Source organism: Thermobia domestica, chromosome 3 (assembly GCF_964235325.1).
Source record: "Thermobia domestica chromosome 3, izTheDome1.hap1.1, whole genome shotgun sequence".
Classification (NCBI taxonomy): Eukaryota; Metazoa; Arthropoda; class Insecta; order Zygentoma; family Lepismatidae; genus Thermobia; species Thermobia domestica.
In genome coordinates this window covers 293,914,243-293,934,407 of record NC_137456.1, presented here as the reverse complement: position 1 = coordinate 293,934,407, position 20,165 = coordinate 293,914,243, and the positions used below count along the sequence as shown (strand labels likewise).

Below are 20,165 nucleotides of genomic sequence, written 5' to 3'. Positions count from 1 at the left end.
CGCTTAGCTAACCTGATAATAGGTTACAAGGAATGTGTCAAAATTTTTAAACTGGCTGCACTAGGAGACCAAATACAAGATTTTACTTTGACTCGGACAGTAACTTCAATCGGTTCAGTCAGTTCCTGGAATTGCTTTGTGCCTTTGTCATGAAAAAAAAATGAAATGAAATGAAATCTTTGAGTTTTACGTCAAGCAGTTATGCCGGTTAGGCTAAAGGAGACGGTGATAATGAGAGATGAGTGAAATGGTGGAATGAAGAAAGTAGGAGGAAACGGGAGAACCCCGAGAAAACCCACGAGCACGGTGTTTGTCCACCACAAAGTTCACTTGGCGGGGGCTGGGGTCGAATCCGGGACCCCAAGCACCAGAGGTGAACGCTCTACCACTGAGCCACTGCGCCCCCTGTCATGAAAAAAAAGCAGTGATAGTACGACAATGTGAAAAATACGAACCAACCAGTGCTAGATAGCCACTGAAAAGCATGAATATTATTAACAGAGTGAGCACGAGGGCTTAGCAGGATGAGCTTGGTGTGCTTCCGAATGGAGTGGGTATGTCAGCGACGGTGGATATGCACGTAACCGAGGGTAGTGTAAAAATTTTATATCCCATACAACTATGCCTTACATCTAATATAGCTTTACTTCACTCCTGTGGTTCTACATCATCAGTTTACATAAGGCCTTGAGTTCGTAATAGCTTCCTTACGGAGTACTATGTGTTACGTATTTCTAGCTATGATAAATATTATAATAGGTATAAGGTTCCGATATATAGTTACATGTAGATTGCTATTGGAAAATGAATCAACATATAAATAACAAATAATGGTTTGCGCCTTCCATTTCAACCATCTCAGATATTGTTGAAACTTTTTTTATAGCAACTAGACATGTTTTTTTTTTAAACGACACGTATTTTTTGTTGTCGGAAAAGATTTTCCGTCAAATAATGGCCCATCAAAACGATAAGTACAATTTACGAATTTTATAGGACATGGAAAATGGTAAACTTCGTAGCCTCAGCATTCAGCTATGGAGACGGATAGTTATAATTCTTGTTGTGGTATGTACAGTCATGACAAAAATTATTCTCGCATGTCTATAAATCTGTTGTTGTAGGAATATAATTTGATAACGAATTCAACTGGTGTTTCTTATAATGTTAGTATGTGTATAATAGGCAAAGACATGTAAGTGAAAAATTTCATGTCAAAAGAGCAGAAAATAAGAACAATAAAACTAAAATAAAAATTTCTTGTCCATTTTGCAACATTTTGTCATTCTAATTTTCGTGTTTGTAATTCTTTTCTCCTGAAATTTACTACGAATATACATTTCCCGATTATACATGTAGTATCAGTATCAATAGTACCCTGGAAAATCATTATCAAATTATATTCTTACAAGAAGACAGTTATAGATATTCGACAATCATTTTGGACATGAGTGTACGTAGGGATATGAATATAATATGTTTTATTATAGTTTGGTTTGCGCATGCGTATCTTTTGGTACATAAATTAACAAATGAACGTAAGTTTATCTGAAAAGTCGAAGTTTGCGATTTTTTCGAGAACTTCCGGTTCGAATTTTAAAATTCTGTTTTACATTTGGTAAGACCTAGTTTCTAAAACATGTATTTTTGGATAGAGCACATATTAGTTCCTAAGCGAGGTCTTGACCCGACTTTGGTAGGTCCCATAGTTTTGGAACTATGGACCTTTAAAATTGATTTTTTCATGTTTTCGGCAGCCTATAACACGTGAACGATGGGCTTTTCGCCCTAAGTTTATTAGACCTTTTTTTTTTTGTTTTACTCTCAGGAAACACTCCTCTGCTTTTGTACGACGAATCTAGCGCCATATTGTAGGTATCGTTAAAAAATGTAAATATTAAGCTAGGCTTAATCTGCACTTTTTTTTTTTAAAAAAAAAGTATATATTGCTATTACTTTATGGCAGGCAGGCGGAGTTGGAATTTGGGCGCCAGAATCCAGCGGGCAAGCTCTGTGTCGGATTTCTACATTATTTACAAATACTGAACAACAATTCAGAATAAATTATATCTTTTAAAAATTATTTTCTTTTTAACTCTTTTTAAAGCGAGCTTATCTTCTTTATATTTTAAGTCGAAAAGGAAATATAAACCACCGAACGATTTCTGTGTATGAACTCTGTCAAACTCGTAACCCAGCTGAGTTACTTTCCTTCCTTCCCTCAGTAATACTCATGTATCTACAGTTTCCATTTTCATCCTAAGTTAAGTTATTGTGTTCTGTAATATCATTATTTTAACTTTGGATCATAGTTTCAATTCTATATCTACACTATAACTATATTCAGCGTACCAAATTTGAGTGACAGTTATTAAGATATTTAGTATATAACTTCGAAAAGTATAGGAAACAATGTTTTAGTGTTTTGGATAGCCTGAGGTAAGATAAAAACTGCATAAAACGCTTCGTTTGACTTAACCTTGATTCTGAGATATCTTTCGTTTTTAAATTTTGCCCCAAATAGTACATGCTACAAATAGTAATTTTACAACAATTGCTTTATTTTAGGAGTCCACTGTGTTTGGAGGCTATCAACCGCGATGATTTCAAGGTACGCCGCACACAGGTACTACATAGACTATACCAAATTAGACTGTAAGTAAGGATGAATCCCAGAAAAAGGAAGAAAGTGTTGTGACTCACCTAGCATTTCAAAGTGTCTTCCTATGTGATGAACTATCATCAGCCTCCCATCATTAGCGCGCGGCTTGCTCAATTTGCAGATTCGACGAAAAACCTTTTATATAGGGAGAGTTTGGCATAGAGACATTTAGTATACGAAGCCCAAAATTCATAGCGTCAACATAGCAGCAATTTAAAAATATAGACTGAAGATCTAATTAATTCTTATTGACCTTGATTTTTTTATTGGCGTAGCTCGCTTCGTGTGATGTGTATGGTAGTATTAGTAGCTAGCTTTAATGAGAGGCTGAGGAATTCAGAGTTGATTGACAGGTGCCCCACTCACGTCACCACGAAACGGTCACTCGACAATCTTGGGCAGGGTTGCCAGTTCTTTGTAAAAAGAAATCACCTAATACTCACTTAATTCAAAGAGTTTATGCACATCATGCAATCGCTATCGAAAGATTTTTTTAACTCGTCATTTACAAATTTGCATAAGCAGTTACCGTATTTGGGTACATTTTGCATATTATTCACTTCTGTATTTTATAGCTACTCGCGTGGCGGAGTGGTCTAGCATTTTAGTCTCCGATTCCAATATAAAGGTCAGTTCCGCTGGGGACAGCTGAATGGAATGGTTTAAATCCCACTTTATGCAAGAAAAAGTGTAGATTCTACATTTAGAAGCTTCTAAGCTCGTTTAGAGCGTTAATTCTTATAAATAAATAAATATTAATAATAATAATTTTAATTCTTATTAATAATAATTATATCTAAGAATATTCCGCTCTTTCGAAGATATTTTGTTGGCTCTAAAAACAGCATTGTTTTTGTATAATATATCTATTTACAATCTAATTACAGAGCTTATATATATCACTTGAAATAAATAAATTATATACATTCCTATTAACACGTAACAGTTTACAAGTGCAATGAAGAATATACAGGTATGTTTTATGTTTACGTTCAATTAATCATTATCACTAGAGACCAGATGTTTAGGCATTAAAAACGTGGAAAATAGGTAGGCAAATAGGCACTTAAAATTTATAAAATAGACACTAAAATGTAACTCAAAATAATGAAGATACATACTCAATACAATTAAAAATAATAAATTCACGTCTTAGATAATGTTCAAAGAATATAGAAACATAGGCTACCTGCTTGTGAATATCTTCTTTTCCTGTATATATGAAAACGAAGCTTGCCATATATTCCGAGTATATTTGGTAAATACATTCTCTACTGCACTTTTTCACTATACATCAGTCCAAATTTTATATATTTATCAGTACACACAGCAATCCAAACTTTTACAGCACTTTATCAGTACGCATAGCAGTCCAAAGTTTTACGGCATCTTATCAATATAAACAACACTTATATTTCTCGGAAGAGGCAGGATCCTTTCTTGAAATTCTAATTTATATACTTTCTCCCAATAAAGTCTAATTTGGAAGAAAATTCATAGAATAGGCAATATTAGGCACTAAAGCAATTATTTAGGCAGGAACGGGCGAAATAGGCAAAATAAAATTGTCTTAAATTGAAACTATAACCTCCGATTTAAACTTCAAAACGTTATTTTTGATTATATTTTTAATATTAAAGAACAGACATTTTGTCTAACATCCGGTCTCTAATCATCACTATCGGACATGCGCTGAGCAAGTTCAGAATCCGAAGACGAATTCTCGTCCTCTTCGCTTATATCATAATCATCATCATCACTGTCAATACCACCAAGTTCAATTACAAAATTATCTATGGTATCCTCTATTAATCCATCTTTCTCCCAGAACTGCTGCTCCACTCTAATCACGTGTTTGTTGTACCCCTCCCAATCCTCCGGTGTCACAGATTTCAGAGCATCTCTGGTCACTTCCTCCAATCTAGACAAAGGCAAATCCCCTGTTGGATTATCTTCCCTAACAATTCTTTTGATTTTGCCCAAGCTAGTTCAATGGCATTAAGTTCACACATGTAAGGCGGAAGGCGAAGTACGTTATGACCATTGATCTTCAATAATTCATCAATGCGATATACTTTCTTCTGTGGCTTATGTTGTTCAATCAGCTGATGTAGTTCAAACTTCTTCATATTTTGAGAAAATGGAACTTGGTTGTCTTGAAGCCAGTTCATCATCTCCTGTTTTACAGCATACTTTGATGGTGGTTTGTTAATTTGTATGTTGTGGTAGGGAGCATTATCAAGCACAATGATACTTTCTTTAGGAAGATTCGGGACAAGTTCTTCCGTAACCCATTTCTCAAAATTAAGTGAGTTCATTTGTCCGTGGTAGTCCCCAGAAGCCCTTCCTGCTCTAAAAGTTAAACTTGTCCCATCAATAAACCCACTACTTGCTGCAGCATTCACTAAGATCAACCTGTTCGAAGAACTTGGGTTTGAAGACACACCGTGTAAAGTTTCACTCTGCCAGCATTTCCTAAAAGTCAGATTGTTGTCTACCCAACTTTCGTCTATGTAAACGATATTTCTATTTTGTGACCTGTAATTTCTAATGGCCCTCAAATACCTTCACCTCCAATTCACAATATTTGGACGCTCGATGAGAATCTTCCTATTACTCCTGCATCTTTTCCACTGAAACCCCATACTATGAAGCAACCGCCGTAAAGTGTGAACCTTCCACGGGAAGTAAACTTTTTGTTTGATGACTGGCAATAACTTTGGTGCACTTGGAACAATTTTCTTCCGCAAATATAAGTGTTGAATGATATCACGTATAACGCGCCTGTCAAATTCATCACAATGAAACCTATACTTTTCCGCTTTAGGTCGTTTTTTACCTGGAGTGGTGAGTGATGATTCACCAGCGTCCATTCCCTCTTTCCGTATGTTTTGTCACACTTCGCACAGAGATCCCTGTATAGGTGGACACACGCAAATTAGGATTTGATAATAAATGCTTCAGTTTTTTCTAACTCGCTTCTTCGTCGCACTGCACTATGACCTTCCTTATTACTTTCCTAGCTTCGCTGTGTATAGTTTGCCCTCTCTTACGCTGTGAAGCCATTGTCAAATGATTAACAAGCAATAAAACCGCAACCACAACAGCACTCAACAAATAACCTTTTCTACCCCTGGCAACGCTGGCATATAGAAGGAGGGTAAGGGAGTGTCGCAAGAGTCAGGCAGAAAGCATGTTGGATTTTTTCCCCTCTACCTCAGCCCCCGCTGGTAAACAAGCTAGCTCCCTATAGTACTCATTTAAGCTAATTTGCGTGCATATTATGCTCAGTTTTAATTTATGTCAGTTAAATCAAACTTCAGATTGTAAAGTAATGTATAATATACCTACTTCGTTTCGTTAAATATATTCTTAGATTAAGGTGACAGAGAACTTTTCAAGAAATAGTTTAACTTATTTTGTGTGTGTTGAGGAGAGGGGGCGTATGTAAACGCATGATTCAGCTGCTTGGTTTTCGGTGATTGGTACAGTCATCTTCTGAAATACAATACTAGGGTGTGGGGAAGAGTTTGTATGGTGCAACTCTGTTCGAACTTTTCTTACAAAGTAAGTGTTTTTTTATGTTAAATAAAACTAGTTAAAATTGATACACTGATGAGGTGTATATACATTTCAAACTATTATAATGTACGGTATACAATTAGTAGACTTAAATTAATATATAATTTTTGTTTATGTATTCACATTAAATATATTGCGTACGACAAATGTACTTAATGTAAAATTAAGTGATTATTACTGTAATTATTCTCAATAAATCTACAGGATTTTATTTTATGTATTGTCTTTTCAAGGCTTTTAAAGGTTTTTATTTGGCTTTCGGTTTGTTATGTAATCATAAGTAATGTAGGATGGTGGCATTTAGATCATTTTAAGGATAATTTCTCTATTATATACGATAACTCAAAGAAATATTCGATTGTATATCACATTAAATATTTACATGATATAAAATAAGTTATTTTCCCCGTTTTTCATGTATAAATCTTACCACCAGTGGGGTTTTGCAGTGTAGACACTGGTTGCCCAAGTACTTCACAAGTTGCGGTGTAGTCAATGCGGTCTGGTTGCTTGAGCACTGACTTCAGGAGTGGTAGAATGAATGACTATTTGGATACAGTGAGTAGCCTAGTGGTTAATGCATCGACACGGTAAGTTGAAATTACAGGTTCAAATCTTAGTCCAGTCTTGCATTTTCTTTCCTTTTGTAATTATGTACTTCAGCTCAGTAGACCTGATTTATTTATATTCGAGTTATTTCATCATGACTTTCAAAAAAAAGGACGACATGAACCACTCACATGTTGATAACAGGGATGGCTTTCTTGTGCTCTGCCATTTATTCTACGCACTACAATAGCTGCTTTAGTGTTGTGTGAAACATACAACGAAGAGCACAATATAGACACCTCGACTGCGGACATCTCAGTGGTCCACGTCGTCCTTGTGTTAAGAGTCATGGTGCAATAAAATGGTTTCATGGTGATTGATCACGTTTTATAGTGATTCTTTATAAGAAAAACTCATTTTATACACGTGTTTGTAAGTTTCGTATATTTTCAATAATTTTGTAAGAAACTGTAGTATAGTAGAGATGCAAGGGCTCGGAAAAAAACGGCTTTTTTAAAAACTCGTTTTTTCTGCTTCGCATTTTTGCTTGGGAAATGTTGGGCTTTTTTTTTGAAAATTTTGCTTAAACTGATAAAGCAAACTTTGTTTCGCTTCTCTACAACAAAAAACTCATTTAAATAGTGGTTGATGCAGATAATAATATGAAACCTCGAAAATAAACCATGCATTTCAAAAAGATTTTTTTTTCAAATTCTTGACATAATTACATTATGAATTCCAAAGGATTAACTAATATATGTAATAATATTTTAACGTCTTATATACAATAAGTACTTCAAAAATACACAAACAACTAGCAAAATTGTATGTAGTATTTTTACTTGAAAATATCACAACCCTCTTTTTAAAGCAAAATAAAGAAAAACATGAGATAAATCTGCACATCAAGAGCTTCGTTTCGGGTGGTTCTGTACATTCTTGAAATTATGTTTTAACTTTCATATACATTGTATGAATATTTCGAACAAATTTTTCACTGATTGATCACATACGTAATAATATGTTACCTCCTATCAGGTGCTTCGGATCTGCAAAATCGGTAAAGCTCCAAATTATGTAATGCACTGACTGTTCCTTAAGCTTGTTCAGAATCGGGAAAGTGTCGAATTTTCTTTTGATGGATCATTTACGTAATAGACGGTTCATCTGAGGGTATGGTTTCCTAGGCTCTAGAATATATAACCACTATCACGGTTTACCCAGTCCTGAAGGTTTCTTAATTTATAACAAGAAAATTCAACATATCCTTACGAAACTTTTTTTACAAAAAAACTATTGAATATATTTAAAAAGAGCGGAAAGATCAATCACTGTTCCAATTTACAAGAAAGACAACAAATATGATTGTAATAATTATCAAGGCATTTCTCTTAACATTCTATTAATAAGATTGACCCCATACCTAGATGAAATTATTGGAGAATATCAGTGTGCATTTAGTCGAAATCGACCAGACATTTACCATTCAACAAATACTCGAAAAGAAATGGTAATATATTACCCAGTACATCAACGGTTTATTGATTTTAGAATGGCTTACAACTCGGTAAGGAGGGAAACATTGTACAACATTCTTACAGAATTTGGAATACCGAAAAAGCTAGATAAGTTTTTAAATGCATTCCAGAGTAAAGTCCGAGTAGAAAAATGCGAGCTTCCACGTCGAGATTGGCCTGAAACAACTATATGCGTTATCGCCGTTATTATTCAGCTTTGTTCCGGAGTACGCTATAAGAAAAATCAAGATAAGAACCGGAGCCTAGAGTTGAATGGTATTCACCAGGTTATGGTGTATGCTGATGATGTAAATCTGATAGAACGATCGAAAGAAATGCAGAGAAATGTAAATACAAGGAAGTTCACAAGGGTCGTAATACGGCAAATTATGAATGCGTTAAAAATCAATTAATACTTTCGACAAAGTGGATACTTTCAAATATCTTGGATCAGTTTTATCAGACCAAAATCATACCCACAAAAAAATTAAATGTCGACTGAAATCAGGAAATTCTTGTTATTATTCAGTTCAAAATACTTTGTCGTTGCGAATTCTGTCAAGGAACTTAAAGCTTACAATATATAAAATAATAATCATGCCTGTTATGCTTTATGGTTGTGAAACATGGTCGCTTACGCTGAGGCAAGAAAGCAGACTGAAATTATTTGAGAATAAAACTCTGAGACGAATATTTGGACCCAAGAGGGACGGGAATGGGGAATGGCGGAAACTTCATGAGGAGGAACTACATAATTTATACGGTTTAACAAACATCAAGAGTCATCAAGTCTAGGAGGCTCAGGTGAGCAGGTCATGTAGCCAGAATGGAAGAAAGTAGGAACGCTTTTAAAGTTTTAACTGGAAATACAATCGAGAAACGTCTATTAGGAAAACCTAGGCCCAGATGGGAGGACCATATTAAGATGGATCTAGTAGAAATAGGAATACAGAGTAGAAACTGGATTGAATTGGATACGGACAGAAGTCAATGGAGAGATTTTATGCCCGGAGAGAAAGAGAGAGAGAGAGAGAGAGAATACATTTAAGTTAAGCACAACTGCAAAACAAACATGAGTGTGTGGTTAGCTTTTGCGCTTCTATTGTGAAGTCCGGGGTTCAACTCCGCATTCGACCATTTTGACAAAAGTTTTCCTTAATTCCATCTGTGAATATAAAGATAGTGCTTGTTCCGTGAGTCCTGGTCGACTTACTATCTAATCGTTTTTAAATCTTTGTTATTAAGTACCAGCAGTGATGGGTTTGTGAAGAGGGTTAGGGTGGGGATATCTTTCGGATTGAAGCCTCTACCCCGGAATTAGGGAATTTCTATAACAAACTAAATATTAGTTTTGCCTTTACTCATAAACTTCAAGCTGTCCTCAAATAAAAAAATAGGAAGTTTTAGAAAAACTACTACTCATAAACTTAAGCTCTTCTTAAAAAAAAATTTTTTAGAATAAACAAACATTATTCAGAGAAACCCCTCCCAAATATTCTTCTAAATCCGATACTGATTATTTCTATAAAATGGTATCCAAGGTTGTGTCCGGAAGATGATTATTGTTAAATCATTGCTCAGCTACAGTATAACGGAAATGTGGAAGTACGCTCTGACAGACATATTGGAAAACGTACGCTCTGATGAATATATCGAAAACATAAGTTTAATTATGTGCTAGAAACTAGAGTACTAAGCTCTAAGAAGTGAAACACGGATGACTAAAGAGAAATGATCTAGAGAAGGAAAAATGTCGATAATTCAGAAGTTAAAATAGCTTCTAAAATTACCTTCAAATACTACGCACTATATGTGTACTTTAATTCACAAACCATGTGCTACATCCATCATGATGGTGAATTCCAGAGCGAAATATGGCATTAAGGTAATGTACTCTTATTTAACTTTGGAGTATACTATAAGAAAGCTATTTAAACAGAAAAACCATGAAAATGAAAAAAGCCAAAATTCTCGTTGTTTTCCCAAAAACCATCGATTTATGTGCAAGAAACCATCGATTCAAAAAAGCCGACTTTTTTGCATGTCTATACTATAGCATATTTTTAGTTCCATTAAGAATACTTTTCACAAAATGCATGTGATTTGTTCTGATTGTTTTGTTCCTCCATATAATTTTTCAATGAATATTGGCATAGATATAGAATGTACTGTGTCCGAGATAATTACCTTTCTCCACTTGTACTGCACAATTCCCCTTGTGGTGTCGCCTTGTAATATTAAGGGATCCCGGGAACATGACAAATGTTAAGAAAATATTAAACTAGTTTCAGACGAATTTGTGCTAACAAAGAAAATATTTACGATTTATTTTTCAAATAGCAATTGAAGTATTTTTGATTTGTGATTGTATGTAGTTTCAGAACGTACTTAAAATATTTTCTAACATTTTCTGGTTTTTGCAGAGAAATATTTTAAATTCTTTCTGAATATTTTTCCATCATTACCACCATAACACCTACAGTTCCAAATACATTTCTTTCTTCAACCTATAAGTTAGAATACTAGAATTTATTTCAACAAATTTATATGATACACGTTTCCGTGTGTTCTAAACCGGTTCCAACATACACAGACTTCTACCACCCGATCAATTTGTAAAAGTGAAATCCAGATATTTTAACTTACAAGAGTTGGAAAACTGTTCAGTATGCATTTCATTCAGTATTGAAGAAAGACGTGTATTTCAAACTGCGTGTGTTATCGTGGTAATGACGAAAAAATATTCAGAAAGAATTTAAAATATTCTATGTGAAAACACGAATTCGTTAGGAAGTATTTTAAGTACGTTCTGAAACAACATACAATAACAAATCAAAAACATATCAATTGCTATTTGAAAAATTAATCGTAAATATTTTCTTTCTTAGCACAAATTCATATCTGAAACTAGTTTAATATTTTCTAAACATTTTCTACTCTTACAAAACACCAAGGAAAATAATTTGAAAATGTTTTTGATATGTCTACCTTACATTATCTGAATATTTTCTGTCTTGTACAGAAAATATTATCTAAATATTTTGTCATGTACAGAAAATGTTCTCTAAATATTTTGTCATGTACTGAAAATATTCTCTAAATATTTTCTGTCATGCACAGAAAATGTTCAGTAAATATTTTCTGTGATGTACGGAAAATATGAACTAAATATTTTTTGTCATGTATAGAAAATATTTTTGGTATAAGTGGAAACTATTTTAAAATTATTATTTTACAGAAAATTATTTTTTGTTAAAAATGGATTAGAAATCTTCAGAAAACATTTCAACTAAGTACCCCATATATTGTAAAAATATTTAGAAAAAAAATATTTATTTTAGACAAATGATTTTCAGTGTTATTGGCAAATTATTTTAAAATATTCCATGAGAAACATTTTAAAAACCATTCCGTTAACATTGTATAAAACGTTTCAAATAAATTTTCAGTAATGTGTGGAAATGGTACAGAAAACATTTTTTGGAAAACTTTTCTAACGGCGTATAAAATATTTCTACAACGTTTTTGAGTATATTGCGAAAATATTTCCAGTATTATTTGGAAAATGTTTTCAACAACATATGGAATATATTTCCTTAAGGAAAGTAGAATACATTTTCTGAAGGAAAATGATGGTACGTTTTAGAAACCTTTTGAAAATATTTCATTGCTGTGTGGGCAGTAGCCTCGATCTATACATATCTGAATTTAGAGAGCAATATTGGTATTAAAGATATTTTGTGTCCATTCCTTTACTTTTTTCATTGTGTGCGAGATACATGTGTTCATCTTTATCATTTCATCTGTAAATATGCATTATTTCATTATCTATGGTGGAAGATTCTCATTATTGTTTTCAAAATATACTTAGCTTGATGATATTAAAAGGCAATTCCCATCAGTAACGTGCCAGAAGTTAACGTGAAATCAGAGTTGCTTGTAGAATTCTTTGTCGTTATATCCTCGTCGTCGTATCTGCTGCAGAAGGGTATTGAAGGAATGGTTTGACGCTAAATATTTGTTATTCTTACGGTATTTTAGTCTTTTTATTGCGATTTTTTCCTTCATATGGCATCATAAAATGTTAAATACCATATACTAGATACTAGAATTGTTTCGTTGCTTTTCTGGATATTCACTAACATAATTGAGATAAGCAGAATTTATACTTTGAATAAGATTCGTTATGATTAATATATGCACAGTGTTGAATTAACCTTTCACTGGGAAATACAGTTTTTTAAATACAAACTTTCTTAGATATATTTATATTTTTATCAATTAATTTATGAAAAGACAGTTAAGAATTAAAGTGACATAATCTTCAAGTGTGTAGAATCCAAGTAATTGGATATGAATTATGCTGAGCAAATATTCACAAATTTTTATTTTTTCTTTATTTGCTAATTATTTGAGAAAAGAAATAAGTAACAAAAATAAGGTAATCAAATGATAGTTTGCGTTAATATATTATCAAGGATAAATTTTTCATGGCTTGAATAGTCTTGAGATTGCTTAAATTAATTACTAATTTATTGTGTTCCACGAAGAAAGACTACCCGTATAAACTCAAGAGTTGGATTTTGGTACGTGGTTATAAAAACATAAATTAATGTGTTGTGCATTTTCTTTTGTTTCTCTTTTGTTTTGACCAAAACTAGCCAATCATATACACACTGAAAAATTGTTCTTTACATAATTTTCTTCTTTAGAAATTTGATAGTGTTTTATTAATTATTGCGTACACGTTGCGCGAGTAAAGTCAAACTAATGCTGGACCCGGCGTGAAAGCTTCACAAGTTGCAAACATAGCGTAAGATGTTAGATTTAGAGTGTATGATACTTAAATTGAACTCTTATGAGAAAAGAAAATGGTTGTTTTAATTTTTATATTTTAATCCTTAATAGAGTGCAGAATCGTAAGCTAAACTTGTAAGTTAAACTTAGTTAGATTTGTTGTCATTGTTGATTAATTTATACGGACTTTGGCGTCTGAACGTTGCATTAAGTACTAAAGCAATATGTTCGTAAACTTTAGGTTAGGAGGACACGAGTCAGACTCACATGTAAGTTGCAAAAGAAGGAAGATAAAATATAAAACTGTTGCATGTGACTTGTGCTTCAAGTGGCATCATGTACGGCGTTTAAAACTAGACGCGGCCAGAATTAAACGGTTTGAAACTGGAAATGAGATTTGGCCGCTGTGGTTCAGTGGTAGAGTGTTTGCCTCTGGTGCCTCGGGTCCCGGGTTTGATCCCAGCCCCGCCAAGTAAACTTTCTGGTGGACAAACAACGTGTGCGTGGATTTCTTCGGGGTTCTCTCGTTTCCTCCCACTTTCTTCATTCCATCATATCATTCATTACTCATATCACCGTCTCCTTTAGCCTAACCGGCATAATCGTAGGACGTAAAACTCAAAAATTTCATTTCATTTTTGAAAATCAGAATTGGGTCTGTCCCTATTGTAATACAGAAGAAGTGACAAGTTTTCTGAACCAACAGGAAAACTGCTGACAATCCTTGATGAAATTAGTGGTGAAGTAGACATTACTGAATTTGGAGAGAAAGCGAAAAGACAGCTAACAACATACTCATGAAAATCGATTCATATTGCTATGCTCGACGCTTTAATGCAAACGATCGAAAATAAAAATAATCAACTCTTAGAGGACTTAGAAGATAAAAATAAACAATTCTTAGTGGAGTTAGAAGGTAAAAATAAACAACTCTTAGTGGACTTATAAGGTAAAAATAAACAGACGATAGTGGATTTTAAGAATGATATTCAAATAGAGAAAGAAAATGTTGGTGGACCGCAGACAAGAAAATGTAGATTTCAGATCCGAGATTAATGATGTAGAGAACCGGTTAAAAGATATTGTATGTGAAGTAAGACAAAAATTAGAAAATAATATATTTTTTGTAGCAAGTGGTTTCTAAGGTGTAAAAGCGGAAATTGGAAATATATATTTAGAAATAGAAGCGAAGATTTTTCGTTCTCGGGACAAATAGACCAAAGAATAGAAATCACACTGAGTAAATAAACATTTTGAAATTCCATATCAATACTGTAAATTCTGCTGTAGAGATTAAAGATATGGATACATACCAGAACTTACATAGATTGAGATTAGGAAATCACAACGGACGAACGCGCTAGTAGATAATAATTTAATAGACTTAAATGAGAAAATTGAAGAATTCCCTGATCATTGCAAACAGATTGTGCCAACCATTGTGCTCGAAAAGTCGAAATAATCCATAGCAAACTCAATTAGTTGCGTTATGGGGAGAAAGAAATTGAAAGGAATTGTAGTCCAGGAACTTTAGTCAAAAAATGGACGTTTCTTCGGAAAAATTAGAAGCCAAGGTTTTTCTTCACAAAAACGTTCATTAGCTCATTCTAAATGACATATCAAAAGTCCCCGACTTTCTGCTGTACGCTTCCCCTTTTTTCGGGGGGTGGAAGTGGGGGAGGAAAACGCAATTTAAAATAATATCAAATTCAGCTTATTTGCATGTTAACCTTAATATTCCGAATAAAAAAACAAACTTTACCGGGAACGCTTAGCACATTTGCTCGTAAATGTCTCACAGGAAGTCCCAAAGAATATCAGATCGGGTTTCGGAAATATGACGTCATCAAAATGGCCGACACCAGAATTTGTAGTGTTTTGTGGGAATGGTTATTACTTCCTGCAGAATAGTGATAAAACCGTCGTTTTTGTTTCAGATTGAAGATAATTAATTACCAAATGTACGGAATGAAACGTGCTGTCTGCATTGTTAATTTCTTTCGAGATTCAGTAACAAAAAGAAAAATAGTTTTTGAGTACTTGGTTTTAAGTGTAAATTCAAATAACTCTGTAATCATAAAATATTTCAAAATATATCTTCAAATAAAGGTTGTAGAACATTATAAAGCCTTTCCAACAGTACCTGTACCTGCATTTTCTTGTAACTAAAACCAACTAAAGGAGAGAGGTCCAACTGCACAATTATGGGACCAGTATTTAGATATGGTGTTAATCCTCAAAGAGTTTATTGGGGCAGAAAGGATGGGCGACTGGAAGGCTCCTTTGTCTGTAGTGAAGAGGATGATTTCGTATTTCCACGCCGCAGGACATTTTTGTACGCTAAAAGTGCCAACTTGTTTGTACAAGACATGGTAAAGTGGAGAACATAATGGATGGAGACATCTATAGAAAATTTACTGCAAACGTTTTCACTGTTAAGCGATTAGACAATTTTTTTTAGTGGAACTCCAACAGATATGGTAATAGAACAGTCACTCATGAATTCTTCAAAGATACGAGGAGGCTTTGTGCATGGAAGAAGTACAAAAGAGAATGTTTTAACTAAGTTTGTTTTTGGTTTGTTAAGTGCGAGCAACATTTCTGAAGGACTAGAAAACTTTTGTAGGATTTTGTTCACAAGTGAAGAACAGAATGTAGATGCACGAGAATCTCGAATCAAACGGGACCAAGAAGATGATAGGAAAGTATCAGAGTGGTTCAGTGCTCACAACCCTTTCCTAAATGTATAAGTGAACATGTGTATAGCAACAGGGGTTACAGGTAATGGGGAGAAGATAAACTGCTACGATGTACTGAAGATTGGAGCAAACGTGATGGAAAGAAAAGTTGGTGACAATTTTCATGTCAAAATATTCTCGTACTGATAGGGTTCTTTCTTTTCAAACAGTGAACAATCACCTTACGGTACATGATGTTACTGTGCCTGTCAATCTACTGCTCTTGTTTCAACGGTTCAGCGTAATCCAAAGATCAGATGATGACCTTCGAGCATGTTTAAATTTCGAACTGGTTCCTTACCCAATGGCTCTTTTTGATGCAACTGGAATTAGAAAAACGAAGAAACCATCCTTATTCAACATCTTCAACCCGACCAATGTTCATCCTGATCTCGGAAACGCAAACTACGTCGTTGATGGAGGGTTCCTTCTTCATCGAGTGGTGTGGCGTCAAAACGATTCTTTCATGGATATTTGTGATAAATATGTGGCATATGTGGAAAAACACTTCGGTCAAAACACTGTCATCGTATTTGATGGATATGGTAATCCTCAGAGAAATGTAAAAGGTATGGAGCAACTCCGACAGTGCTCAAAAGCAGCATCAACAACAATTATATTTGATGGAAACATGGTTGCGACTACGAGCCAAGAAAACCTTCTCGCCAATGGAAACAACAGAAGTAGGTTGATTGGTTTGCTCACTGATAAATTCAAGGCTGCCAATATTGATGTCAAACAAGCAGAGAATGATGCTGATATCCTCATTGTAGAAACCGCACACATGACATCAAAAATTAATTCTAATTCTACAGTTATTGTTGGTGAGGATATTGATTTGTTAGTAATCATGACAGCTCGAACTCCGCCGAATTTAGAATTTTTTTCTTGAAGCCAGGAAAAGGAAAGACAAAGCCGAAGATTTACCCATCAAGAAGTTTAGAAGGTGTATGCAAAAATCACATTTTATTTCTACATGCTTTTTCAGGCGGTGATAGAATATCTGCCATTTTTCAGAAGGGAAAATCAGCTTGTTTGAAATTATTACAAAAACGTCAAGATTTAAAACATGTCGTAGAATTTTTTAATCGAAGTAATGTTTCTGATGCAGAAATAACTGAAAATGGCATACATTTTTTGGGGGGAGGGTTATACGGTGCATCTGCAAATGACATTTCACTAAATGATTACCGTTATCATTATTTCACCAAGTCAGTGAAGAGAAATAAGTCTGTCGATTTAAAAGCCCTACCACCGACTTCAGCTGCAGCACAACAACATTTGTTTCGGGTTTATGACTACGTACAAACATGGCTCGGAAACCAACTAAATCCTGAGGAGTGGTGTTGGGTTATGAAAGACAATTTGTTAGTACCAATTCGATCAAGGCAGCCACCTGCTCCGCCGTCCCTTTTAAAAATGATTTTCTGTTCATGGTTTAAAGTATGCGGCAGTGTGTATGAATGTCGGAAGCTAGGTCTGTTTTGCTCTCTTGCTTGTTCAAATTGTCACGGACAATCCTGTTTGAATGTCACTCCAACGGAAGGAATCTCTAAATGTGAAATATTCATGAACGCCGAAGAAATAGAGGTAACAAACCAGGTCGACCTGCTATAATTACAATTATTATTTATCAATCAGCAAAGGAACTCAATAAGTAAACAATTTCAGGTAAGTTGAATAGTTTACATTTTTTATTCATTATTACTCTGAATTTTACATTTCTCATTCTACAAACGATAAGAATCTATTGCCCAACGTTGTAAATCCTCATTTTTGTATCTGTGTCTGGGGTGTGTGTTACTTACGGATTCTAATGCGATATTAAATCCTATATCCATTTTTTTACAAAATTAAAAAAAGTAGGCTTATATTGTCTTTACAAGAGTCGGTGTATTAAATAAAACAAGATACCTTCCTTACATTTCAAAATACAGAAAAATGCAGGTACAGGTACCGTTGGAAAGGCTTTAAAATGCTCTACAATCATTTTTTGAAGATATATTTTGAAATATTTTATGATTACAGAGTTATTTGCATTTACACTTAAAACCAAGTACTCAAAAACTAGTTTTTCTTTTTGTTACTGAATCTCGAAAGAAATTAACAATGCAGACAGCACGTTTCATTCCGTACATTTGGTAATTAATTATCTTCAATCTGAAACAAAAACGACGGTTTTATCACTATTCTGCAGGCAGTAATAACCAATCCCACAAAACATTCGAAACCCGACCTGATATTCTTTGGGATTTCCTGTGAAACATTTACGAGCAAATATGCTAAGCGTTCCCGGTAAAGTTTGTTTTTTTTTATTCGGAATATTTAGGTTAACATGCAAATAAGCTGAATTTGATATTATTTTAAATTGCGTTTTCCTCCCCCACTTCCACCCCCCGAAAAAGGGGGAAGCGTACAGCAGAAAGTAGGGGACTTTTGATATGTCATTTAGAATGAGCTAATGAACGATTTTGTGAAGAAAAACCTTGGCTTCTAATTTTTTCGAAGAAAAATGCTAAAGTCCCTGGACTATTGGTAGATATCCGGAATAAATTTCATAAACGTGATTCGTTGAGGTTAGAAACGTTGATTTAAACTGCAAGTAATTATGAGCACCAAATTAGTAGATGTCAAGTAGGAGACTCTGAAGGGGATCGAAATTTGAAGTCACAAATTGATCAAGTGCAAACTGCGCGAGTAACTGACAATAATCGGTGCAGAAAAGAGTTTCATATAACTTCCGAGGAAGCTAAAGGTGTAACACGCTTTGCCTCAGTGGAATTGTTTGTAGAAAATTCAGATGCACAGACAATTCCAAGTGAACATCAATAGGTTAATCGGTGAGTAGTAAACCATCACCCTCAGAATAAATCGGACAATATTAATGGCTGTCATATTGTCAGATGCGAAGAGTAGCCGTACCGCAAAATACGTACTAAAGCAATGAGTCAGATTGTGAATTGAGATGTGAAGAAGTTAATTGTCCAGAAAATACAAGTCGAGAAAACAACAAATCTAGGGATAGTTCAAAAATTGAAATCTCTTACATATAATGATCATATAATGATTGTTAGAATAATAGCAGGACGACAATGTGCATGTAGAGATCACGAGTTGGATTTTCAGTCGGAAGTCGAAGGAATAGATTTAGACAGTAAAGGCTCAGACAATAAAATCATTGTGGTAATTCAGAATTTCAATCACTTCCGGAGGATTTGATTGTAGCAACTATTACAGTACATATGTCCGAAACTTAATAAAGTTCTTAGGTGCAATGGTCAGATGAACAACAGAGATTCCGAATTTTTCAGGATTTACTCCAACCTATGGAGATGTTTCCGCTTCCCAATAACGATAAGTTACTCATTCTTTCTCGTTGCCTAGACAGACCAGCAAGATTATGGTACAGAAATATAGCAGTTAAAATTAAATCATTCGGTGATTCCGTAAGTTTGTTAAAAGAATAATACATTTCTCCAATTCTCTTGAACAGGTTCAGAAGGAAATTACATACACTACGGTATGATAAAGCAAAGTTCGTTTCATTGATAGGTTTAGTGGCTAATTATCACTTGGTGGTTAGTTCTCCGTCTGATCAAGAACTGAGAGATTTGATAATTGAAAGTCAGTCCACAGAAGGGGCAAATATTTTAATGTTAAGATCCATATGAACTGTACAGGAACTACCTCTGCAGTTAGCCAAACTCGAATGTCAGCCGACAAGGAATTTGGGAAGTCAGTTTTCGCCAAACAGTAGATTATCTGGGAAACGAACAAATATTACACAGATAAAATTCGAGAAATTTCAAAAACTAAAGATGGATAATGCAGTACAGACTGAAATCTGTCAGAAAATAATTCCCCATTCCTATGTCATCCGAATATTAGTCTCAGAATATTATTTTCAAATTATTTCAGTCTGCATCTATGTTTCACAATCATACTGAACAACAGGAATGCTTATTCTTGTTTATATTTTAAGCTTCGACATTCTAATGACTACTATCAAAATATTTTCTTTTTGTGTACATTTTTGTGTACAAAGCACGTTTAGAGAACATTTCTTTAATGAAGTTGAATGAAATTTGTTGTGAATTATGTCCAAGCATAAAATATTTGAATAATATTTCACCTGAAAACTGTAATATTTACCTTAAATGCTCGATGTAGTAATTTGACTCACAACTGTATTTTAGAGCAATCTATTCTAAATTTTACAAAAAGTGAAAAATATCAGCGGCGTAGCGTAAGGGAACGCCGGTATGCCCGGCATCCCCTATTAATAAGAAAAAATACGTATTTCATTGTATATAAATTGTT

At 34.2% G+C, this 20,165-nt stretch overlaps 1 protein-coding gene across 1 annotated transcript; it reads right to left on the bottom strand.

The window, feature by feature from the left end:
- Window positions 1-4,330: 4,330 nt before the first annotated feature.
- LOC145682252 (uncharacterized) lies at window positions 4,331-4,980 on the bottom strand. The gene is made up of 2 exons (XM_081753834.1): window positions 4,625-4,980; window positions 4,331-4,583 (listed from the first exon to the last, which is right to left on the bottom strand). The coding sequence occupies exons 1-2, from the start codon at window positions 4,978-4,980 to the stop codon at window positions 4,331-4,333; spliced, it is 609 nt and encodes a 202-aa protein (XP_081609960.1).
- Window positions 4,981-20,165: the final 15,185 nt, after the last annotated feature.